Source organism: Lissotriton helveticus, chromosome 7, assembly GCF_964261635.1.
Source record: "Lissotriton helveticus chromosome 7, aLisHel1.1, whole genome shotgun sequence".
NCBI classification, from domain to species: domain Eukaryota; kingdom Metazoa; phylum Chordata; class Amphibia; order Caudata; family Salamandridae; genus Lissotriton; species Lissotriton helveticus.
Window position 1 is genome coordinate 991120518 of NC_136068.1, and position 25248 is coordinate 991145765.

Here is a 25248-nt window from a genome sequence, read left to right on the forward strand (position 1 = left end):
TCAAAATTTGTTCTCTCATCATTAGATTATACAATCCTGTGTAATCTGTAACCTTGCTACCCAGCAACCAGCCCTCCAAAGCCTTAGTGGCACAATCCACAAAATCAGACCAGTCCTGAGACTGAGTTTTCTGGGTGTCTCTGAACAGCAACCTGTACTGCTCAGTGGTTAAACCAAACCCATCAACCAGTGTATTCTTCAGGACTTGGTAATTGTTAGCATCCTCCACTCTTGTAGTGAGGAGCTTATCTCTACCTTTACCATCAAAGGAGAGCCACAGTATAGCTGCCCACTGACTCTGGGGAATGTTCTGCACAGTGCAGGCCCTCTCCAGAGCAGCCATCCATTTCTGGATGTCATCCCCTTGCTTGAAGGGGGGCACTATTTTAGTCAGGTGTTTAGTATCTAAACCCTTCTCTCTATCTCTTGGGAGATTGCTGCCACCAGTGGGAGCTAGCCCACTCATCTGCTGCTCTCTTGCCAGGGCAAGCTTCTCTTTGGCCAGGGCAATTTCTTCCCTTTCAATCCTCAGTTCAGCTTGTCTCATCCTAGCTTCATGCTCCTTTCTCTGAGGGGAAGTAAATCTCCTCTGTGGAGGATTCCTTCTCCCCTGAGAAGAGGCATTAGAGTGCAGAGATCTATTGGAGTCCCTAGAAAGAGATCTATCTCTCCTAACTCCAAGGTTAGGCCCACTTCGGGTTAGTACTGGGGGGCCCCCAGATCCTAGCCCAAGTAAGTCTAAGTTGGTCCTAGTTAGCCTTCTGACTACCTCAAGACCTTTGTCTACCTCATCCCCAGAGAGTACCTCCTGATCCTCCTCCTCAACTGCTGAATCAGTGTTGGGGAGGTCTGGATCCCCAGAGGTTCCCTCTAAGGCTGGCATGCTCTCATGTAACTGAGAGAGCTTTCTGGCATCATATGTCTCTAAGAGACCTATCAGAAAGGGAAGGGTGGGGTTAGACCCCTGCTTCAGTTTCCTGGAGACACAGAGTTGCCTCATCTCCTGAAAATTGAGAGCTGCATATCTTGAAGCGACCTGTGGAGGGTCAAAGCTGACCAGGGGAGTCTCAGTAGAGTCCCCCTGAGTCGACATGCTTTTCTAGTGAGGTGTAAGTGGTGCACTTACCTACACTATATGTTTGCCTACTGATCCCTTGCTAGAGTTGTAGTTTAGGGTGTGCTAGGCCCTAGGAGCTACAACAGCTGGTTCAGTAGAACTCAGAGTATTCTAAGCTAAGTTATATGTACCTTTAGTACTTATGTGATCTTTCACAAGATATTCTTAGGATATGTGTGGTAAAACAACAGCAAGCTCAAATCCCAACCGCTGCTCACCAATGTGAGAAGTTGGCCTGATGTGCAGTGCTCACTATTCTAGTGATCACTATATATCAGTCCAAACAACCCTTATTGATGATTGGTTGTAAGTCAACCTTATAGACCAGCTATCCTAGTAGCATGGATACGAGCAGTCTAAGGCTAAGACTCTAGAGGGCGTGTTAAGCCAGCTGTTTTACCATCACATTACCCCTTGAACACCCAGTGAAAGGACACCACACAAGTGTTATGAAAATAAACAATGTATTTATTAGAATCACAACAACCCTGTACTCTTTATGAGGACAGGGTGCTAAGCACACAACAAAACTCTTACGAAAATACTTTTAAGTTAGCACGTTACACAAATGCCCGAGGGGCACGAAAAACCATATACGCTAAAAGTGGAATGCGAATTACTAGCAGGTAAGTAACAGTTCTAATAGGCTTTGGAATCGCTAGGACTGGACTAGGGAATCGTTAGATTACTACTAGGAGGCCCAGGGGACTCGGGTGCAGAGTGTGCACTCTCACGCGGGATGCGGGACAAAGTCTATGGAAGCTAGAATTCACAAAGTTAGTGTTCACGGGCGAACCCGACCTGGTAGGGAGAAAACGACAGTGGATCCTGACCCTTGGATAGTGAGGCTATGCTGGGACACCGGAGTGCCGAAGTTACCTAGCCCAGGGGCTGCAGCTGCATAGGTCTGAAAAGACGTCGGGGATCTCGTTGCCGGACCAGGAGCCTGGAAGAAGGAAGTTGCTGGCAGGCGACCAGTGAAGGAAAGTTCGATGGATCCAAGCCTGGATCAAGGAAGAAGAAAACCTGAAAGCAGAGGGGACCAAGTTCTTGAATCACTAGCCAGTGATTAAGTGGGCACCAGGATGGCACCGGGCGAAGTCACCGCAGTCAGGTGAGTGGGCGCTGCTGGACTCTGCAGTCTCTCGGACCAGGAGGCGTTGTCGGCGACCAGGATGGAGGTGCGAGCTGTCCCACGAAGGATGAAGTCGTTGGCGTCGAAGTTACCCGGGATTGGGCAACAAGCCTTGGCTAATTCAAGCCCACGCGGTGGACTCAAAATGGCGTCTTGAGTGGACCAGGAGGGTCCAGGGTGCTCCTCTTCTGGGAGGGAGCAAGGGCCAGTCTGGAGCAACCAGACCAGCAGCAGAAATGTCGTCGGGCGTCGTCAGGAAGGCCACAAGCCAACGGGCTAGTAGCCAAACAACGCGGTGAGCAGCGGAAAGCAGAAGGGCCCCACGCAGATCGTGGAGATGCTGGGGGGCTGCACTTCGGAGCTGGAGCTGCTCAGAGTCGGGGCTTCTCGGACCCCAAAGCGCTCACCAGGACTTCACTCGGCGGGCTTGCTGGAAAGAAGTCGTGCAGTCTTGCAGAGGGCCGGTCCCTTGAGGTCTCGTCGCACCCACGGTTCTCAGCTGGGCTGTAGAGGTGGGTAGAGGTCAGAGGTGCCAGGGAAGCCGGTTCTCGTCGAGCTGGGCAGTCGGATTCCGGAGGAAGGACTTGTAGCAGACCGCAGTGTTCTTAGATGGTGCCTGCGGATGCAGGGTGACTACTCCTTAGTCACAAGGGAGAAATCTTAGGAAGAAGTCTTGAGTTCCTTTCGCAGAAAGTAGTTTCAGGATTCAAAGATGATCTGATTTGGAAGGGGGCCAGTCTCTACCTTTATCCTGTAAAAAGGGGCTGGCACGCGACTAAGTCCTGCCCTATGGGTGGGACTAGGAGGGGGGTGGTTACACCCACTTCCTTGGCGGGCTTTTCCCCAGCACAGGGTCTGGAGTGACCCTGGAACTGGTTCAAGCCGGCCTATGCACAGTGAGCACCGGGGTGCTACTTGCAGTCACCTTCCTCTAAAGCCCTGCCTACCTACAATACACAAAACCCTGTCTGGGACGGTGCTGGCACCGCCCCTGGCAGGAAACCCTTTGTCCTTATCTCCTGCTCTGGGAGGACTCCCAGCAGCAGGAGGGCAGACTTGTGTCTCGGTGGCAGCATCCATTTTGTGGATGCTAAGGCTCTGTCTGACTTTTAACCGGGTTATAGGTTACAGGCATGTCGTGTCCCTCTAGAAGGGTGGAATGCTAACCCCGTCGCCAGAATTGGCGAGGGGTTAGTATTCCAATTCGTATGACACCTTACTCGACATGTTTTGATAAAGCGATACCAGAGTTGGCACATAACCGCGAGGATTATAATGCACTTAAGAGTATATGGTATGCGATATCATGGAAACGGCTAAGGGATGGATCCCGAAAGCCGCAGACAGGCTCAGCTCATGCCAGAGCACCATCTCACACGATTCCAAGCACTCTGCCTTCAGGATTGTTAAGGCCTGCCATAGGAGTGACTGATAGGAGATCTGTGTGTCCATTTTAGGGTTAGATATAGGTATACTATATCTAAAGCAAAGGGTGAGTACACCACCTTGCCCCAGCTGTCGTGCAGCCAGTTGTGTCAGTTTTAGTTAGTCAATCCAGGGGTGGCACAATGCGTGCTTCAGCCCCTGGGAGACTTCTGGGTGCACCTCAGCCCTGGGTACAGGGACTTGGAGAGGGCCCAGTGCCAATTCAGTACCTGGGTACAATTTGGATAGAGAGAACAGCTAGGCTGTGGGTCTGATTAGCAGGCCCACAGCCAGGGAAAGTCGTAAACCAGTGCAGCAAAAAGCAAAAATCTGGGTGATCATAGGATTGCAGACCCTACTCTCCTACAACTTCTTTGATGAGAAACAACTTGCAAATATCCAGACCCAACACTAGATGGCAGGAGTGTACAAAGCATGTGAATCTACCGCTCTTCAAGCTTCTCCTTGGGCTAATGATTTCTTTGTCTTTTAATATGAAGTTCCTATTGTGCTTGTAGGGCCAGTTTGAATGTTAGCAAAGCACTCCTGACGTGATATATTGCTTGATTAATTCACCATAGGAACCCTTACCCTGACGGCGAGTTGGTCGCTGATCTTTGGACCCCATTGCCAAATCCTCTCTTGAACTGCTTCCTGAGGATCCCCTGCCTCCGAGGTCGCTGCAGCTGCAAGTGCTGCAGGCGCGGATCTTGAAAAACTACCTCGCCGGACCCGCTTCGCGGGTCCCGCAGCGCCGTGTGGCTGAAGGCGCTTGACTGTGTGGGCCTGACAACATCACCAGCGAGGAGGAGCGGGCAGGGCAGAGTGTCGGCGGGTCTGCGAGCAGGCAGGGACTCCAGTGTCCAGGAGCCCCTGCGCGCCCATTGATCACACCTGGGCTGCTCTCCCCGCTGGACACGCCCCCCGCCTGTTTGTTGAAAAGCCGGCGCCCACAGCATAACTTTGGAACCCTTACCCTGACGGCGAGTTGGTCGCTGATCTTTGGACCCCATTGCCAAATCCTCTCTTGAACTGCTTCCTGAGGATCCCCTGCCTCCGAGGTCGCTGCAGCTGCAAGTGCTGCAGGCGCGGATCTTGAAAAACTACCTCGCCGGACCCGCTTCGCGGGTCCCGCAGCGCCGTGTGGCTGAAGGCGCTTGACTGTGTGGGCCTGACAACATCACCAGCGAGGAGGAGCGGGCAGGGCAGAGTGTCGGCGGGTCTGCGAGCAGGCAGGGACTCCAGTGTCCAGGAGCCCCTGCGCGCCCATTGATCACACCTGGGCTGCTCTCCCCGCTGGACACGCCCCCCGCCTGTTTGTTGAAAAGCCGGCGCCCACAGCATAACTTTGGAACCCTTACCCTGACGGCGAGTTGGTCATTGGACCCCATTGCCAAATCCTCTCTTGAACTGCTTCCTGAGGATCCCCTGCCTCCGAGGTCGCTGCAGCTGCAAGTGCTGCAGGCGCGGATCTTGAAAAACTACCTTGCCGGACCCGCTTCGCGGGTCCCGCAGCGCCGTGTGGCTGAAGGCGCTTGACTGTGTGGGCCTGACAACATCACCAGCGAGGAGGAGCGGGCAGGGCAGAGTGTCGGCGGGGCTGCGAGCAGGCAGGGACTACAGTGCCCAGGAGCCCCTGCGCGCCCATTGATCACACTTGGGCTGCTCTCCCCGCTGGACACGCCCCCCGCCTGTTTGTTGAAAAGCCGGCGCCCACAGCATAACTTTGGAACCCTTACCCTGACGGCGAGTTGGTCGCTGATCTTTGGACCCCATTGCCAAATCCTCTCTTGAACTGCTTCCTGAGGATCCCCTGCCTCCGAGGTCGCTGCAGCTGCAAGTGCTGCAGGCGCGCCTGTTTGTTGAAAAGCCGGCGCCCACAGCATAACTTTGGAACCCTTACCCTGACGGCGAGTTGGTCGCTGATCTTTGGACCCCATTGCCAAATCCTCTCTTGAACTGCTTCCTGAGGATCCCCTGCCTCCGAGGTCGCTGCAGCTGCAAGTGCTGCAGGCGCGGATCTTGAAAAACTACCTCGCCGGACCCGCTTCGCGGGTCCCGCAGCGCCGTGTGGCTGAAGGCGCTTCACTGTGTGGGCCTGACAACATCACCAGCGAGGAGGAGCGGGCAGGGCAGAGTGTCGGCGGGGCTGCGAGCAGGCAGGGACTCCAGTGTCCAGGAGCCCCTGCGCGCCCATTGATCACACCTGGGCTGCTCTCCCCGCTGGACACACCCCCCTGTCCTCCATCCTATTGGCTAGCCGCTCTAGTAGTATAAAATTGTCTTTACTACCCGCTAAGCGGGAGCGCGCCGGGAGAAGCCCGGGACAAGGGCGGGACCGTCCAAGGCCGTCATAGGCCGGAGTTGGCCGGGCTGGGCCTACCCTCTTTGGCCGTGTATTCGATCCCTGGTCCCATTCACTGTTACAGCCCACTGCCGAATATAACCTATTACTTATCATTATGCCATCCCCGGCAAAGGAGAGCACTCCATTGAAGCCGGGAGGTGTTAAAAGCAGGACCCTAGAGAATTATTTCTCTCGGGCGGGGGGGGAGGGGGACAAAGAGTGCAATCTGTCCCGGTTAAGGGCTGAAAGGAGACGCTCAATAGATAACTTGAAAAACACCCCCCTTGGAGACCAATCCACCATGCCCAGGGAGGAGCTGTCCCTAATAGACGATGTCCCACTCCTGCTGAGGGATTGTATGAACACCTCACCAGTTGCAGCCATGAGTATAGCTCCAGTTACCAGTCCAAGCCCTACTAGGGCGACCATTGATTTAGTCTCCCAACCCCCCCTAGCCCCTAAGGCTAGGAAAGCTCAACCCAAGCCAGCCACTGCGCAAGGAGTACTTGGGCCCCTTCCTAACAAACGTAGGAGGAAATCGAAGGGAGCCCAGGGAAGGAGCAAACCAAAAATTTCTCATTTGGATTTTGGGAAGTCTTCTTCTAAACCCCCCGTACTAGCAGCAAAATTACCGGCTGAATTACACCCCAAACCTATTGTCCAGGATGATCTAGCTCCTGCCCCGATAAAAAATACTGGAATTAATATCGCTAATGTCCCCCTCTCTGTTGTCCCGCTTGGAAACTTGGAATTCTTGCTAAGGTCTCTACTAATACCGATTAGCGAGAGTATTAAAAAGATTGAGATCAGACTAACCATTTTGGAGACCACACTAGGTAGTCTGAAAATTCCGGCTGGTCATCAGGGAAGGCACCCAGAACCTACTCCCATCACATTAGCCCCTCAACAGCCTGCAAATAGTGCAGCAAACATAGTCCCTCCACAAGCCGCAAATGCGGCGGTCTCGCAACATCTCTTAAGGACCAAGCCTGTACCAACTAAGTCCCTTAACAATCCCATTCCTCCTTCAGGCCTGGTTTATCCGGCACAGCCGGTAGACAGTACCACACTGATCCCTCTAATGAAGCTTCCCCCGAGACCACGTAGGCCCAATCTACCCCCTGAGACTAATGATTTCACTGTAGTCATGGCAGGTGTTCCCCCACTCGAAGTAGGTGAAACCGAGGATTTTTGTGCCCTAAAAAGTAGGGTAATTAAGTGGCTAAACATAAATAGACCCCTCCCGATACACCTTAATAATGAAATCATAATGGTAAGAAGGGTGCCATGGGTGGGGAGAACACATAAATCCATTATAGGGGACTGCATATTGGTGAGTTTTAGGGACACAGAAACGGTGTCCTATATATGCCAAGGGAAAAACAGATCCAGGGAATCCACCATCCAAACCCTTCGGGTGTCTTTCTTCTTTCCCATCACTCCAGTCCCACTGCAGCCGCCACAAATTCACAACAACTGGGAGAGGGTTGGCAGGAGGGGGAGACACCAGGACTTTAACCCTAGACCATTATTTGGCCGACCAGAACCACCCTTTCACACCCATAATCGGTTTAATTGCCTGAACGATCTAGAGGGGGTAGACTGACAAATGGATAATGCCCCCCAGGGTTATATGGAAAAGGGCGTCTTGGCAGAGGTGTCGGTGGAGCAAAGCGCTCATGTTCAGCAAATTCTACTGAGTGGAGGTGGGAAATCCGTGTGTGTTGAACCTAAGGCTACAGTCATAGAATGTATAGGAGGGGGACATGGGCTGGCCATACAAGGGTCAATACAGGAGATACCATCAAGGCCACAGGAGGGTTCAGAATGGAGGGGGGAGGGAGTGAGACTGATCTCCTGGAACGTAGCAGGCATAGCGGGCAAATTTAACAATAAGGAATGGGTTGATTTCATTAGGAAATTTCATGTTATGTGTTCAGGAGACATGGACCTCGGTGAACAATTATCACCTACAGGGGTACAAGTGTTTTTTTGTTCCCGCCCGAAAATCCAGATCAGGGAGAGCAATGGGTGGGTTGTCCATTTACGTAGATTTAGACCTCCCAGGCACCTGGTCTTCCCCAGATTGGAATTCACATGGGATCCAGGTAGTTCGGTTCCTCGGAAAGGGGCTAAGATTTTCTGTTTTTAACATCTATAACATTGAGATAGCAAACAACCATATCCCGCTACTAGCTGAACTAGACCAGAGGCTGGGACAAGAAACAACATTCCAAAATAAGGGGCAGTCTCATGGGCTGCTTTTAATGGGAGACTTTAAGTGCCATCTTTGTCCGGCATTGGTCAAGGCAAACTCAGATTGGTCACAATGCCCAATGGAGAAGGGGCCGCATTTCTCTCATACACCTACTGGGTCGGCTCTCAGTCTGCTTCGGCTTAAGTATGACTTAGAACATACCATTAATATGATAGACCCACAGTCAGATGGCACACTTCCACCAACTTTTAAGGGCAGGGGTTGCTCATCTATTATAGATTATATTTTGGCTTCGAGATCCCTGATAAATAAAATAATCAGAGCAGGGATAGAATGGAGCAGCTTCAGCGATCACAACCCTCTTGTTTTGGTGCTCTCGTATAGGGGGGGTGCTGGAACCAGAGTCCATCGCACATTTGAGGAGAGGGTCATAGACCAAGGCAGGAGACTGAAATGGTCCAAAATAGACGGGGTAAAGTTTTTAAAAACTTTGGGTGACAAGGGCCTACCGGCCATTAACGACTGTTTAGACTTAGAAGTCCAGGGTTCAAGGTTACTGGAAGCATTTGACCAGATCGCTAACCTGATCGACGGCCTACTTAAGACCAGTGCGCCCACGCGTAACCTGGTTAATCCCCGGTGGTTTGATAAAGACTGCTCTAAGGCACTGAGGGTGTTGAAATGTTGCCTTAAGCTAAAACCAAGGGACCCTCAAAAAATCAAGGTGTGCAGAGAAAAATATAAAAAAGAGACCAAAAGGAGGAAACTTGCCCTGCAGGCAGAAGCATGGGCAGATTTAAGAGAGGCAGGGGAAAGAAAGGATCTTGCGTGTTTTTGGAGAATCATTAATAAACCGACATTTCAAGAAAATGATTCCCCGGATATAGGGGCTAATATCCTCCCGGAGCAGTGGGTCACACACTTTAGGGGTTTATATAACCATGAGCCCGGTATCCCTGTAGAGCCACCGGCAACCCCAAGTCAGCTTTCCCCGGTAGTATTCACTCTTAAGGAGATTACTGCAGGGATGGAGGGTCTGACTAAGAATAAAGCCCCGGGTCCGGACGGGATTCCCCCTGACCTGTTTCTTAGTAATACAGAATTATGGGCTCCTCTGATGACCAGGGTCATAAATACTGCTATCTCTTGTGGCCTGCCACCATCTTGGTCAAAGGCGATTATTGTGCCAATTTTCAAAAAGGGCAACAGGGACGACCCCAAGTGCTATCGGCCGATTTCCCTGATTGACGTATCGGCCAAACTTTTGGGTAGGGCAATCCTTAATAGACTGTCCGAGTGGACCGAAGAGAATAACACCTTCTCGGACACTCAATACGGGTTCAGGACAGGGAGGTCCACTAGTGACCAATGCCTGAACCTTTATATGCTGACTGCCAAATATACTCTGGCCAGCGATGAACCTATTTATATGGGATTCATGGATTTGGCAGCAGCATTTGACCACGTCAATAGAGGAAAACTGTGGGACATGATGTCAAGCATGGGGATTGAGAGTGGTTTAATTACCATATTAAGGGAATTGCACAGCGACACCACGGCCAAGGTTCGATTTAATAGGGAGGGAGGATTGTCTGACTCTTTTCCATGTAAGAGCGGAGTCAGACAAGGTTGCATTCTTGCCCCTTTTCTGTTTTCCCTTTATATTAACAACTTTGAGCAGTTTCTTTTGGGTTTAAAGGCAGATTCCCATAGGGTCGGGCCGCGGCATATCCCGGTTCTGCTTTATGCGGATGACGCGGTCTTGCTTGCTCGCACACCGCGAAGCTTACAAATCCTGATAGATCCAGGGTGCTCATGAACTTAACAAACCCATCTATCTGTCAACCTGGGTAAATCTTATGTGCTCCTGGCCGGCAAAAAACATCCTCTAAATTTACTTACACAATAGGCACCCATATTTTAGAGGAGGTCAAAACGTTCACTTATCTTGGAGTAACCTTTGATGGCGCTCTGCAGTTTAACTCCTTGGTGGCGGAACGTTGTAGTAAAATGATTGCCTCTAATGGGGCAATAGCAGGATACGGCAGGAGGCTAGGTAGATGGAGCCTGGAACAGGTGATGAACTTGTATTGCTCCGTATCATGCTCCAAAGTAATCTATGGGGCAGAAGTATGGGGCTTTGTGAACACCACTAGAATCCAACAGGAAGAAAACAAATATCTGAAATCTATCCTGAGGGCGCCACCCAGCACCGCTGGAATCATAGCTCACAGGGAGCTAGGGAGGCCATACCTGGATGACCTGTTAAAACTTAGGCCAATTGTGGCCTGGCTAAAAATATGGGTTAATCCAGATGCGCATCTAAGCAGAGAAATTCTATTGGACTGCTTAGATAGGACTAACTGTATGCGCATCCCCTGGCTTAAATATGTGAAAAACACCCTTGAGGATTTAGGTTTTGGAAACCTCTTCACTAACCCTACAACAATTTCAGCCCAGCACAAGAAACAAGTAGGGGAAATTTTCCTAGAGCGGAAAATCCAATGCAGAGCTGAGGCTGAAGGAGTTAAAAAGACTGTGAGGGCTCATAATCTGGTGAAGAGTGTGGAGGGTATGGAGCCTTATCTGTACCTCGAACATAATGCACAGGATAGATTTCTTATGTGCCGTTTTAGATTGAATTTACTTCCTTTTATGTTGGCCTCACCAGCAGGTTTCACCACGTCAATTGAGCAGAAGGGACCCTACGGCTGCGACAACAGGTCTCCGCAGGATTCCCTCCATCTTGTTTTGCTTTGTCCCTATTTTTCTATGCCCAGGCGTAGATTTCTTGTAAATATTTAAAACAAAGCCCAACAGGAACATGCCAGGGATGCATTAGTCTTCTTGCAAAAAGCCTCCGATCCCCTAACCTTGTGTTGTATTATGAATTTTATTAAGGTTGCGGTCCGATTAAGGATGACTAGGGGTTAGGATTGAAAGATTTTGGATTTTCTATTCTAAATTTATGGACCTGCACGTTGGTTTTTCTACTTGTATTAACTTTGTATAAGGATCTTGATTAATGTTTAATGACTTTTTATCTATGTATATATATATGTGCTTGTTAGACCTGTCTGACTTTTTGGCGAAGTCCCTCCTAATTTTTATTTATTTTGTCCCCTTTTTGCCCCTCATACCCTTATTAATTTTTGTGTCTACTGGATTTTTATAGGTGTTGGCCAGGGGGATAGGTGTTCCCTCTCCCCCTCATAGTTTTTTACCTCAGGTCCAGAGGCCTGTTCTGACAGGAAAGTTGGCACCACCTAAAATGGTGGCCACCAACTGCCCCAACTGTCACCAACAGAACCTGGCTATAGACCAACATAGGGCATTCCAGAACCTTCTGGTCCATTCTGGACCACTGAAGGGCAGCCTATATAAGGCGGAATGCGGGGCAGCCATTTTGTCTACCTGTGAGAGTCAGCTGGAGGACAGGCTATCCTGGCAGGTGGGAGGAGACTAGTGTAAGGGTTGAACTCCTGGACTGGGAAGCAGCCTAATAATTCCACTTCTCTATTCCTCCTGTGGGTTCCTTGTCCTGTCCCCGCTGGGAAAGTTGAGGGAGACCCTGGGCGCCTGACTGACCCCTAACTTCAAAATAGTAGGGTGTAGGTAGGGTAAGGAGACTGCAGCGCAGTGGAGCGCAGTCCTCTGCCCAGCATTGGAAACAAGAAGATAACTGTTGTCCTGGGTGGCGCTGGGCACCTCTTACCTGGGACAGAACTGGCAAGGAGCTGACCCTGTGTTAATGGACCAGTGGTTGGAGCCTGGTGGAGGATTCCCTTGAGCCTGGGCAACCTTGTGAGGCCAGCGCCGAGAACGGGACCCCGGGGGCACCTGTCGCGCTGTGTGTCAGTGTCCGGTGAATCCTGAGATAAGTAAGAGCGCAGTGCTCCTTCCCGGCGCCAGCGCGCTAATCCCCCAGTGAAATTGCAGGACTGTGGTGAGAGAGGGGGCCGAGGATTGAGCAGGCCCGGAGCGGAGTCGCTTTTCCCCCGCGCATGCGCAGTGGAGGCCGGGGGTGTGGAAATCGACGTCGTCACCTTTTGCTGAGGAGCGCTGTGAGGAGGCGGCTTCGGCGAGTGTTTGTATGTGACCTGCGCGCCGAGGGACAGATCCGGTTGTGAGGAGCAGCCTGGCAAGCGGCTGACGCGCTGTGTGCAGCGCTCCGGTTCTGTTCTCTCCAGAGGCGGAGAGATCGAGGCTGTGTGAGAAGCAGTCCCAAGGTACAGGGGGTGGGCGGAAGATCCGTCTGCCGGCCCCCCTTTTCAAGTAAGCAGGGAGGAGTGTGGGGTAGCGTGGGAGAGCTGGTCAGGCCTCCTACGCGTTCAGCTTCTTCCTTCCACTGACCCTAATTAAGCACAAGAGGAGGAGAGCCTGAAAACAAAAGCCTTATTAAATAAAATACTGGCTGACTCAAGAAGCCGATCACCAGTGGGGGTTCCAGGAGCATAAAGTCGCTATAAAACCCTTGGCTCTTGATAACTTATGACAGTTTGCCCCCCCCCCTTCTGCTACTGGAGTTGAGTTCTTGGGTAATCCTTGCTATGAAAAGTTGGTATATTTGAACCCTCAGAGTTTATGCAGTAAGAAGAAGGAGGGAACTCTGGTGCTGGGGGAGACGCATATAGTACATTGCATAATACCCATACACAGTGTTTCTGGAGTCTAAGCAAGTGCACTGTTGAGGCTTAACTTACATTAATAGACCTGAGAGTGTTAATATTGACTAAATGACAAATGTATTGTAATGTTAAATCTATCTGGAGAATTGCTTAGCCGGTTAGAAGTGCTTGCTATTACTAAGTTAACTTGAAATGTATTAAGTGATAATCTGCCAATAATTTAAAAAGCGTAATTGTTGACCCTGAAAGTGATTTAAACTGCTTTGAATTATTTACATGTGAGCTACTGAAATTTGACCACAGAGAGAATATTATTTTTACATAAAGCAGCACGTATTTTCATATAATTTTGGTGTAGTGTTTTTCTTTTTGAGTGCTATTGCGTGAAGTTACCTTTGGGTGGTCTGCAACCTTTACACTGTGCCTCTAGATGTTAGTCTTGCCCTAGGCCAGGCTACCTAATTCCAACATATTGGTGCCTAGCGGTGGGATTGCGGACTTGGTTGCAGCTACTTACTAGTAATTTGACGTAATACACCTAACCTACACCAGGAGTTTTCTCCTTGCGGCCCTCCCAATTAGTCCTTTTGTTTTTTCTAAATTTATTCTTGGTGGTGGGTGGAGTTGGTTTTAGGTTACCCTTACCCCTCTGAAATTTCTGGTGTGTATCCAGATTTGCCAGACTCACAATGGAGTTTGCAGTGGAAAACCTGGAAGTCTATTCCGTGCCCCAATTGAGAATGTTCTGCCAACAAATGGGGGTCTTTTTCAAACAGGGTGCCAGGAAGGGGGAGCTCCAGACTAGCCTTAGGGCCTGGGTGGAGGCACACCAAGAGACAAAGGAGGAGGATGAAGAGGTTGACCAGGACATGCTGGGGGAGGTAGAAGAGTTATTCCGCGATAAGGGGGAAAACTTACTCACCAAACCAATGTCCTATTCCAGTAAGGGCAGTAGCATCTCTGGGAGAAGCCTAACAGAAGCCGAGCTCACCGATAGGAGAGAGAAAAGACAGCTACAGTGGGAGTTGGCTAAGTTGGAGCAGGAGAAAGAGGAGAGGAGGATGGTCCACGAGTTTAGACTGAAGGAACTGGAGCTCCAAAGTCTGCGACGGGGGTCCTCTCCTGTTAGGAATGGTGGCAGCGAACCAAAAGAGTCAGCCAGGGAGACCAAACCCTATATCCCAAAGGACCTGATAGCGAGTTTCAGTCAGGGGGATGATGTAGCTAAGTGGCTGGCCGCTTATGAGGTTTCTTTGAAGGTTCATGGAGTGCAGGAGAAGCACTGGGGGGGTAGTTTGTACAAGTACATGCCTCCTGCTGGTCGGGACACCTTGCTGGCCCTGGATCCAGAGGAACAGACAAACTACCCCACCATGAAGTTGGCGTTATTGAGGAAGTTCGGGCTCACCCCAGAGAGGTACCGACAGAAGTTTAGGGGGAGTCACAAGATGGGCACTCAGAACTGGGTGGACTTCCTTGATTATGCCAGAAAGGCCTTAGAGGGTTGGGTCAAGGGCAGTGAGGTAAAGGATTATGAGGGGCTGTACAATCTATTTTTGAAAGAACACCTCCTCGAGAAATGTTTTCCCGAGCTGCGCCAACACCTGGTAGACAGCAAGCTGACCAATCCCCGGAAGCTTGCAGAGGAGGCGGACATCTGGACAAGTACTCGGGTGTCCTCCAAGGGGACTGGAGGGGAATCTCAAAAAGCCGGACAGGGCGCCCCCCAGAAGAAGGAAGGGGGGGAGAAAAAGAAAGAGTTCTCTAAAGGTCCCCAAAATAACTTCCAAGGGAAGGGAGCAGGTTTCACCCCTAGGGCAAACCCGCCCCGGAACCCTTATCCTGGCCAAAGCCAGCAGCCCAGGGTTCCCCACTGTTTTGAATGCGGTGGCGTTGGACATTATAAGGGAGATGTCAGATGCCCAAAGAGACCACCCCCTCCCACCGGAGGAAAGTCACCGGGAGTAGCCAGTGTAGCGCTCGGGGAGGAGTTGCCCTTAGATAAGGGGGGTGAGTGGGCGGGTGTCACCTTAGTGTCCCTGGGAGAGCGGGAGATGGTGCCAAAGATCCAGGTGCCCCCAAATACTACAAAGTATGGGCAATGGGTTACCATCAATGGCCAGAGAGGGGAGGCTCTGAGGGATACAGGAGCCAGCATGACTATGGTGAGAAGTCAGCTGGTGTCCCCAGAGCAGGTTGTTCCTAATGTACTCCACCCCGCCGCGATGGCTGACGGCAGAATGGGCCACTATCCAGTGGCTGAGGTTCCCTTTGAGTGGGAGGGGGTTGCAGGTTCACTTCGAGTTGCCGTAAGCCCTGCCGTGCCAGTCGATTGTCTGTTGGGGAATGACATGGAACACAACACTTGGAGAGAGGTGGAATACCGGACGCATTCTGCGATGCTGGGTACACCTAACTGGGCCTGTGTCAGCACAAGGTCTGCGACTGCCCGGAGAGGGAGTTCGCCTGGGTTGGAGCCTGGAACAATGGCCCAACCCGCTGCTAAAAAGGGTCAGAAACGGAGACAGGGACAGCCTGCTCCTGCTTCCACGCCCCATGTGACAGATCGGCCACCTGCAGTGGTAGGCCAGGAGTCCGTGGAGGGGGAAGTAGACTCTCTGGAGGATTTGCCCATCCCTGCTGAATGGCATGTGGAGGGAGGCCCTACCAGAGAGGAATTCTGTAGGGGGCAGAGGGAGTGCCCTACCCTTGAGGGACTGAGGCGTCAGGCTGAAGCCCAGGCAGCAGGTGATGCTACGGGACACCACCATATTTACTGGGAGGATGGCCTCCTCTACAGTGAACCTAAGGTTCCTCTACCTGGCTCCTCAAGGGCCTTGGTGGTCCCGCAGCAATACCGAGCCTTTCTGCTGGAATTGGCTCATGCGATACCACTGGCAGGACACTTAGGCCAGGACAAGACCTTTGCACGGCTTGTTCTCCACTTTTACTGGCCTCAGATGAAAGCGGCGTCCAACACATACTGTAGGACATGTGTATCCTGCCAGGCCAGTGGGAAGACAGGGGTGAAGCTAAAGGCTCCCCTGGAACCACTTCCTGTCGTTAGCACCCCCTTTGAAAGGGTGGGCATCGACATTGTAGGGCCATTGGATCCACCAACAACAGCTGGTCACAGGTTCATCCTGGTTCTGGTGGATCATGCCACACGGTACCCAGAGGCCATCCCTCTGAGGACTGTTACTGCACCTGTGGTGGCTAGGGCCCTGATGGGAATCTTTACTAGGGTAGGATTCCCAAAGGAGGTTGTGTCTGACAGGGGGACTAACTTCCTGTCTGCTTACATGCGGACTATGTGGAAGGAGTGTGGGGTGACCTACCGGTTCACCACTCCTTATCACCCCCAGTCCAATGGACTGGTTGAGAGGTTCAATAAGACCCTGAAGGGCATGATAAGAAGTCTGCCAGAGAGTTTACGGAGGAAGTGGGACATCCTCCTACCTTGCTTACTGTTCTCCTACAGAGAGGTGCCACAGAAAGGAGTGGGCTTCAGCCCATTTGAATTGTTGTATGGGCATCCAGTGCGTGGGCCTCTCAGCCTGGTGAAGGAAGGATGGGAGAAGTCTCCCAGAAAACCTCCCCAGGATGTGGTGAGCTACATGTTGGCCTTCAGAAGCCAGATGGCCAAGTTGTGGAAGCAGGCTGCTGACAACTTGGAGGCCAGTCAGGCAGTCATGAAGGAATGGTACGATCAGAATGCTCACCCGGTGGAGTTGGAGCCTGGCCAGAAAGTCTGGGTGATGGAACCTGGAGAGCTAAGTGCCCTTCAGGATCGTTGGACAGGCCCCTTTGAGGTGTTGGAGAAAAAGGGTAAGGCCACTTACTTGGTGGATCTTAAGACCCCGAGGCAGCCCCTACGGGTGCTGCATGCCAATCGCCTCAAACCCCACCATGAGAGGCCAGAGGTCATCCTGATGTTGGTGACTGATGGTGCTGAGGAAGCAGAAAGCGAGCCTCTCCCAGACCTCTTTTCATGTCAAGAGAAGGATGGGTCGGTGGAGGGAGTGATTCTCTCCCCGTCTCTCACTCCTGAGCAACGAGAGGACTGCCGACAGGTATTGGGGCAGTACTCTTCACTGTTTTCCCTTGTCCCAGGCAGAACCCACCTGTGTACCCATGATGTGGACACAGGAGACAGCCCCCCAGTGAAATCCAAGACCTATAGGCTGTCGGACAAGGTGAAGGCTAGCATCCATGGCGAAGTTGCCAAGATGTTGGAGCTAGGAGTGATAGAACCGTCCAGCAGCCCTTGGTCCAGTCCGGTGGTGCTAGTCCCAAAAGCTGCTCCACCGGGCACCACACCAGAACTGAGGTTCTGTGTGGATTACCGAGGACTGAACTCAGTTACCAAAACTGATGCTCATCCCATCCCCAGGGCGGATGAGTTAATTGACCGGCTAGGAGCTGCCCAATACCTAAGTACCTTTGACCTCACTTCAGGGTACTGGCAGATCTCCTTGACAGATGGAGCAAGGGAAAGGTCAGCCTTCTCCACGCCTGAGGGACACTTCCAGTTCTGTGTGATGCCCTTTGGGCTCAAGAACGCCCCTGCCACATTTCAGCGACTGGTGAACCAGGTCCTCTCTGGAATGGAGGGTTTCTCGGCTGCTTACCTGGATGACATTGCTGTCTTCAGTAGCAGTTGGGAGGACCACTTGCAACATTTGCAAGCAGTTCTCCAGGCGCTGAAACAAGCTGGATTGACCATCAAAGCCAGCAAATGCCAGATTGGGCAGGGGTCGGTTGTGTACCTTGGACACTTGGTGGGTAGGGGGTCCGTGCAACCCCTACAGGCGAAGATTGAGGCAATCATGGCCTGGGAACCCCCCAAGACACAGACTGAGGTCCGAGCTTTCCTGGGCCTCACAGGTTACTACCGTCGCTTTGTGAAGGGGTATGGCACTATTGTAGCGCCCCTCACAGAGCTCACCTCCAAGAAACAACCTCGACGGGTAGTTTGGACAAAGGCTTGTCAGCAAGCCTTTGAAAAGTTGAAGCAGGCAATGTGCGAAGCACCGGTCCTAAAGGCTCCCAATTTCTCCAAGGAGTTTATTGTGCAAACAGATGCATCCGAACATGGCATTGGGGCAGTGTTATCGCAACTCAATGAAGAGGGCCTGGATCAACCTATAGTCTTCTTATCCAGGAGACTGCTTCCCCGGGAACAGAAGTGGAGTGCCATTGAGAGGGAAGCTTTTGCGGTGGTGTGGGCTCTGAAGAAGCTGCGGCCATACCTCTTTGGCTCGCACTTCCTGGTTCAGACCGACCACCGACCCCTTCGTTGGCTGATGCAAATGAAGGGGGAAAATCCCAAGTTGTTGAGGTGGTCCATCTCCCTACAGGGAATGGACTTCCGGGTGGAACATCGGCCTGGAGTGGACCACGCCAATGCAGACGGTCTCTCCAGGTATTTCCGCCTTAGTGATGAGGACTCCCAAGGGGTTGGGTAGTTCTCCCCACTTTCAGCTGGGGGGGACGCGTGTTAGACCTGTCTGACTTTTTGGCGAAGTCCCTCCTAATTTTTATTTATTTTGTCCCCTTTTTGCCCCTCATACCCTTATTAATTTTTGTGTCTACTGGATTTTTATAGGTGTTGGCCAGGGGGATAGGTGTTCCCTCTCCCCCTCATAGTTTTTTACCTCAGGTCCAGAGGCCTGTTCTGACAGGAAAGTTGGCACCACCTAAAATGGTGGCCACCAACTGCCCCAACTGTCACCAACAGAACCTGGCTATAGACCAACATAGGGCATTCCAGAACCTTCTGGTCCATTCTGGACCACTGAAGGGCAGCCTATATAAGGCGGAATGCGGGGCAGCCATTTTGTCTACCTGTGAGAGTCAGCTGGAGGACAGGCTATCCTGGCAGGTGGGAGGAGACTAGTGTAAGGGTTGAACTCCTGGACTGGGAAGCAGCCTAATAATTCCACTTCTCTATTCCTCCTGTGGGTTCCTTGTCCTGTCCCCGCTGGGAAAGTTGAGGGAGACCCTGGGCGCCTGACTGACCCCTAACTTCAAAATAGTAGGGTGTAGGTAGGGTAAGGAGACTGCAGCGCAGTGGAGCGCAGTCCTCTGCCCAGCATTGGAAACAAGAAGATAACTGTTGTCCTGGGTGGCGCTGGGCACCTCTTACCTGGGACAGAACTGGCAAGGAGCTGACCCTGTGTTAATGGACCAGTGGTTGGAGCCTGGTGGAGGATTCCCTTGAGCCTGGGCAACCTTGTGAGGCCAGCGCCGAGAACGGGACCCCGGGGGCACCTGTCGCGCTGTGTGTCAGTGTCCGGTGAATCCTGAGATAAGTAAGAGCGCAGTGCTCCTTCCCGGCGCCAGCGCGCTAATCCCCCAGTGAAATTGCAGGACTGTGGTGAGAGAGGGGGCCGAGGATTGAGCAGGCCCGGAGCGGAGTCGCTTTTCCCCCGCGCATGCGCAGTGGAGGCCGGGGGTGTGGAAATCGACGTCGTCACCTTTTGCTGAGGAGCGCTGTGAGGAGGCGGCTTCGGCGAGTGTTTGTATGTGACCTGCGCGCCGAGGGACAGATCCGGTTGTGAGGAGCAGCCTGGCAAGCGGCTGACGCGCTGTGTGCAGCGCTCCGGTTCTGTTCTCTCCAGAGGCGGAGAGATCGAGGCTGTGTGAGAAGCAGTCCCAAGGTACAGGGGGTGGGCGGAAGATCCGTCTGCCGGCCCCCCTTTTCAAGTAAGCAGGGAGGAGTGTGGGGTAGCGTGGGAGAGCTGGTCAGGCCTCCTACGCGTTCAGCTTCTTCCTTCCACTGACCCTAATTAAGCACAAGAGGAGGAGAGCCTGAAAACAAAAGCCTTATTAAATAAAATACTGGCTGACTCAAGAAGCCGATCACCAGTGGGGGTTCCAGGAGCATAAAGTCGCTATAAAACCCTTGGCTCTTGATAACTTATGACAGTTTGCCCCCCCCCCTTCTGCTACTGGAGTTGAGTTCTTGGGTAATCCTTGCTATGAAAAGTTGGTATATTTGAACCCTCAGAGTTTATGCAGTAAGAAGAAGGAGGGAACTCTGGTGCTGGGGGAGACGCATATAGTACATTGCATAATACCCATACACAGTGTTTCTGGAGTCTAAGCAAGTGCACTGTTGAGGCTTAACTTACATTAATAGACCTGAGAGTGTTAATATTGACTAAATGACAAATGTATTGTAATGTTAAATCTATCTGGAGAATTGCTTAGCCGGTTAGAAGTGCTTGCTATTACTAAGTTAACTTGAAATGTATTAAGTGATAATCTGCCAATAATTTAAAAAGCGTAATTGTTGACCCTGAAAGTGATTTAAACTGCTTTGAATTATTTACATGTGAGCTACTGAAATTTGACCACAGAGAGAATATTATTTTTACATAAAGCAGCACGTATTTTCATATAATTTTGGTGTAGTGTTTTTCTTTTTGAGTGCTATTGCGTGAAGTTACCTTTGGGTGGTCTGCAACCTTTACACTGTGCCTCTAGATGTTAGTCTTGCCCTAGGCCAGGCTACCTAATTCCAACAGTGCTTTTATGGTGTTTTTTAATCACCGAATAAAGATTCTTAATTGAAATTGAATTCACCATAGTCTGGCTAGCAGTACCTGGCAAAATATTGCTCTTCTCTATGTCACCTAACAAATGTACATTGTCTTATGTGAATGCTCGTTTTTAACCAGTATTTGGTAAGATGCTGAGTCTCTTCTGTCTTGGCACTGTAATTGGTCAGTATGTAAGCTTAGACATGACTGTTCTTCCTATTTACACTCCTGCAGCCCCGTCCAGAATCCAAACCAGACTCTCAAATTTCTGCTCAGAGACCACCTCAGAGAGACCCGAGGCTAAGGGAGCAGCGGCCTACTATGCCACCCCCCAGAGGACCAAGACCTGGTATAAGCTGGACTATTTTATCTCAGTCACTACATAAAAGTTCAAAACATAAATAGTAAATAACCATATGGATTTGGATTTCATAGTGAGTGTACATTTGTATCCATTTTTGTACTAGGGCCACAGAATCGAAGCCATCTAAGCCATCTTATTTTGTGTAGCTTCTATGTTCTTGATCTGTAGCAACATCCTAGTAATCTTTTTGTAACGAAATGAACTGAAGAGATGATTGCTTTTGTTTTCCAATCCTATAGTGACCTTCTTTCCCAATCCATTAAGCCTATTTCATGTATGACAATTAGTTGATAATTTAGAAAATGTTTGTAGTTATATAGGATCAAGACCTACTTTCCCAAGTAGGTGAGATAATAGTGAATTCTGAATCATGACTTCAAACTCATATGTCTGTCTTTAGTTCGAGAAGGTGAGCAAGGCGAGTTTGACACAAGGCGTATGATCCGGTATCCAGACAACCAGCAGCTTTTTGTTGGTAACCTGCCTCATGATGTGGACAAGTCAGAACTGAAGGAATTCTTCCAAGGTAAGCCATATTCTAAGCTTTATTTCAAGTTTAGAAGTTTAATACACTCAACCATGCTCTTGCACTGTTTTCAGTCTGCATTCCAAAGCCTCTGCATTTCTACTGAAGATTGTATGGTTTCAGGTTTCTCGTCATTTATATAACCGTTCGTCTCCTCCCCCTTAAACCCCCCTCTCTCCTTGTACAGGTGATGGCTAGGAAGTAGATAATTATTCTGTTAGCATAAAGCCTGTGGCTGACATAGAAAGCAATTGTATTTCCAGAACTTTTATAGACCTAACCCCTACATGGCTGAAAAAGGCACAGCATCCAAGTCTAGAACCCTTTTAAGGTTCAGGTTGTTACTAGTATGTAAATAGCTTCTTTTTGGACTCCTCCTTTGGAAGAAGAGGGGGTACAGGAAGTGGAATAAAAAGCATAGGTGCATGAGCCTGTGCTTCTCCAGTATTAGGGTGTCTTTCATAGATTCACATGCTTGAATATTCCCCGTCGTCGAAGTGGGAGCCCCACAGTAAATAAAATAGCAATAAAATCTCCCCAAAAATATGTATGTAAAAACATAACCTATAAAAATACACACTAGAAACAGTTGCAAATACCCGCGTAGGAATACATGGAGAGAAAACATTTGCAACATATCACTGTGAGAAGTTGGCCTGATATGCAGTGCTCACTATTCTAGTGATCACTATGTATCAGTCCAAACAACCCTTATTGATGATTGGTTGTAAGTCAACCTTATAGACCAGCTATCCTAGTAGCATGGATACGAGCAGTCTAAGGCTAAGACTCTAGAGGGCGTGTTAAGCCAGCTGTTTTACCATCACATTACCCCTTGAACACCAAGTGAAAGGACACCACACAAGTTGTTATGAAAATAAACAGATATTTATTTATAACAAGACTACCCTGAACTCTTTATGAGTCAGGGAGCTAACCACACAACAAAACTCTTACGAAAATACTTTAAGTCGCACAATTTACACAAATGCCCTAGGGGCACGAAAAACCATATACTCAGTAAGTGGAATGCGAACTTGCTAGCAGGTAAGTAATACTTTTCTAGACTCAGGAATCGCTAGGCCTACAATTCTAAACACTGGGAATAGATGCAGGAGGCCTGTGGACGTCGTGTGCAGAGTGGGAACTCTCACGCGTAAGGCGGGAAAAAGTCTATGGATGCTAGCAATTGCAAAGTTACTGTTCTCGGGCGAACCCGACTAGGTGGGTCGAAAACGGGAGTGGATCCGAACACTTAGGGTGTTGGACTATGCTGGAGCACCGGAGTACTCAGTTTACCTAGCCCAGGGGCTGCGGCTGCATAGGGTCGAAGTTGCGTCGGAAACCCACGTTGAAGAACCAGGAGCCTGAAGAAAGAAGTTGCTGGCAGGCGGCCAGTGAAGAAAGTTCGTGGAGATCCAAGCCGGGATCAGGGAAGAAGAAACCTGTAAGCAGAGGGGACCAAGTTCTGAATCACTAGCCAGTGATTTAGGTGGGCACCAGGATGGCACCGGACGAAGTCACCTCAGCCAGGTGAGTGGGCGCTGCTGGGCTCTGCAGTCTCTCGGACCAGGAGGCGTTGTCGGCGACCAGGATGGAGGTGCGAGCTGTCCCACGAAGGTACTTGCTGTCGACGTCGCTGGACCCAGGATTGGGGCAACAAGTCTTGGCAAATGCAAGGCCCACGCGGTGGACCTAAAATGGCGTCTTGAGTGGACCAGGAGGGTCCAGGGGGCTTCTCTGAAGAAGGGAAGCACGGGCCAGTCTGGAGCAACCAGACCAGCAGTTTTTGTCGTCGTGGAGCGTCGTAAAAGGGCCACTAGCCAACGGGCAAGTGACCGGGACAACGCGGTGAGCAGCAAAAAGCAGAAGGGCCCCACGCAGATCTCGTGGATGCAGGGGGGCTGAACTTCGGTGCTGGAGCTGCTCAGGGTCGGGGCTTCTCTTACCCCAAAGCACTCGGTCGAGGGTCACTCGGTGGTCGTGCTGGACAAGCGTCGTGCAGTTCTGAAGATGGCCGGTCCCTCAAGGTCTCGTCACACCCACGAATCTCAGCGTAACTGATGATGTAGGTAGAGGTCAGAGGTGCCAGGGAAGCCGGTTCTCGTCGTGCTGGAGCAGTCTTGATCCGAAGGAGAGACTGGCAACAAACCGCGAAGCTTGGTTGGTGCCTGCTGCTGCAGGGTGACTACTCCTTAGTCACAAGGGAGAAATCTTGGGAAGAGTCTTGAGTTCTTCTTGTAGAAGGTCGGTTCAGGATTCAAAGATTGATCTAATTTGGAAGGGGGCCTGCTCCTACCTTTATCCTGAAAAAGGGGGCTGGCACGCGACTAAGTCCTGCCCTATGGGTGGGACTAGGAGGGGGGTGGTTACACCCCTCTCCTTTGGCGGGCTTTCCCCAGCTCAGGGTCTGGTGTGCCCCTGGAACTGGTTCAAGCCGGCCTATGCACAGTGAGCACCGGGGTGCCACTTGCAGTCACCTTCCTCTAAAGCCCTGCCTACCTAGAATACACAAAACCCTGTCTGGGACGGTGCTGGCACCGCCCCTGGCAGGAAACCCTTTGTCCTTGCCTCCTGCTCTGGGTGGACTCCCAGCAGCAGGAGGGCAGACTTGTGTCTCGGTGGCAGCATCCATTTTGTGGATGCTAAGGCTCTGTCTGACTTTAACCGGGGTTACAGGTTACCAACATGTCGTGTCCCTCTAGAAGGGTGGAATGCTAACCCCGTCGCCACAATTGGCGAGGGGTTAGTATTCCAATTCGTATGACCCCTTACTCGACATGTTTTGATAAAGCAATACCAGAGTTGGCATATAACCGCGAGGATTATAATGCACTTAAGAGTATATGGTATGCGATATCATGGAAACGGCTAAGGGATAGATCCCGAAAGCCGCAGACAGGCTCAGCTCATGCCAGAGCACCATCTCACACGATTCCAAGCACTCTGCCTTCAGGATTGTCAAGGCCTGCCATAGGAGTGACTGATAGGAGATCTGTGTGTCCATTTAGGTTTAGATATAGGTATACTATATCTAAAGCAAAGGGTGATTACACCACCTTGCCCCAGCTGTCGTGCAGCCAGTTGTGTCAGATTTGGATGGCCAGCCAGGGGTGGCATAATATATGCTGCAGCCCCTGGTAGGCCCTGGGTACACCTATGCCCTGGGTACCTAAGGTACACTGTACAGGGACTGATAAGGTGACTCAGTATCCAATTAGATATGTACCTAAGGTACATGGAATCCATTTTAACAGAGAGAGCAGTGGGCCTGGGGTCCTGAATAGCAGGGCCCCAGGTCAACTAAGTCAGAAAACCAGCAAAACACCAGGCAAAAAGTTGGGGGCAACCATAGTCAGGGATCTACCTTCCTACAATCACTGTCATTATGTTAGTCCAAACTACAGCCAATCCAGCACAAGCACCCCTCCAGAACCTTCTCCTCAGAGGCTCAACCCTTAGATTTTCTACCGCACATCGTGTGAAGGGAGTCTCCCTGAGCTCTGCTCAGTTTTCTACTTTTCTCTGGTTTCCAGTACTTCCACAATGTCTTCAAGTAAGAAGTCTTTGTTTAGACCGTGTTCTTCTTGTGGGAAGACTTTATTCTGAAGACCCCCACAAGAAATGTCTATATTGCCTCTGTCCTGACCATGAGATAGGCAAATGTAAAATCTGCAGGACTTTCTCCACCAAGACCTTGAAGGGATAGGGAGGGTCGCCTCTTCCTCTGGTTACAAAGGCTGAAGGACAACGATTCCGCTCTTTCTGACGCAGACAATTTGGTGTCGGGTACCTCTAAAGCCGCCTCAAAGCATAGCAGTGTGCAGGATTTACCTTCTCCCTTCTTGAAGAAGAAACTCTCACTCTTGAAGGCTCCTGCGGTCTCCCCATCTCCTCCTGCTACGCCGACACGTCGAGATTTTCCTATAGAGGTTCCACTT

General features: G+C 50.8%; 1 protein-coding gene across 4 annotated transcripts in view; it reads left to right on the forward strand.

The window, feature by feature from the left end:
* The window catches only part of G3BP1 (G3BP stress granule assembly factor 1), a 509287-nt gene that overhangs the window by 326955 nt on the left and 157084 nt on the right, over window positions 1-25248 (forward strand). For all 4 annotated transcript variants that reach the window (XM_078653632.1, XM_078653634.1, XM_078653633.1 and 1 more), the window contains exons 9-10: window positions 20652-20766; window positions 21182-21307. In XM_078653632.1, the coding sequence (XP_078509758.1) occupies window positions 20652-20766; window positions 21182-21307 (241 nt within the window). The remainder of the gene's footprint in view (window positions 1-20651; window positions 20767-21181; window positions 21308-25248) is intronic.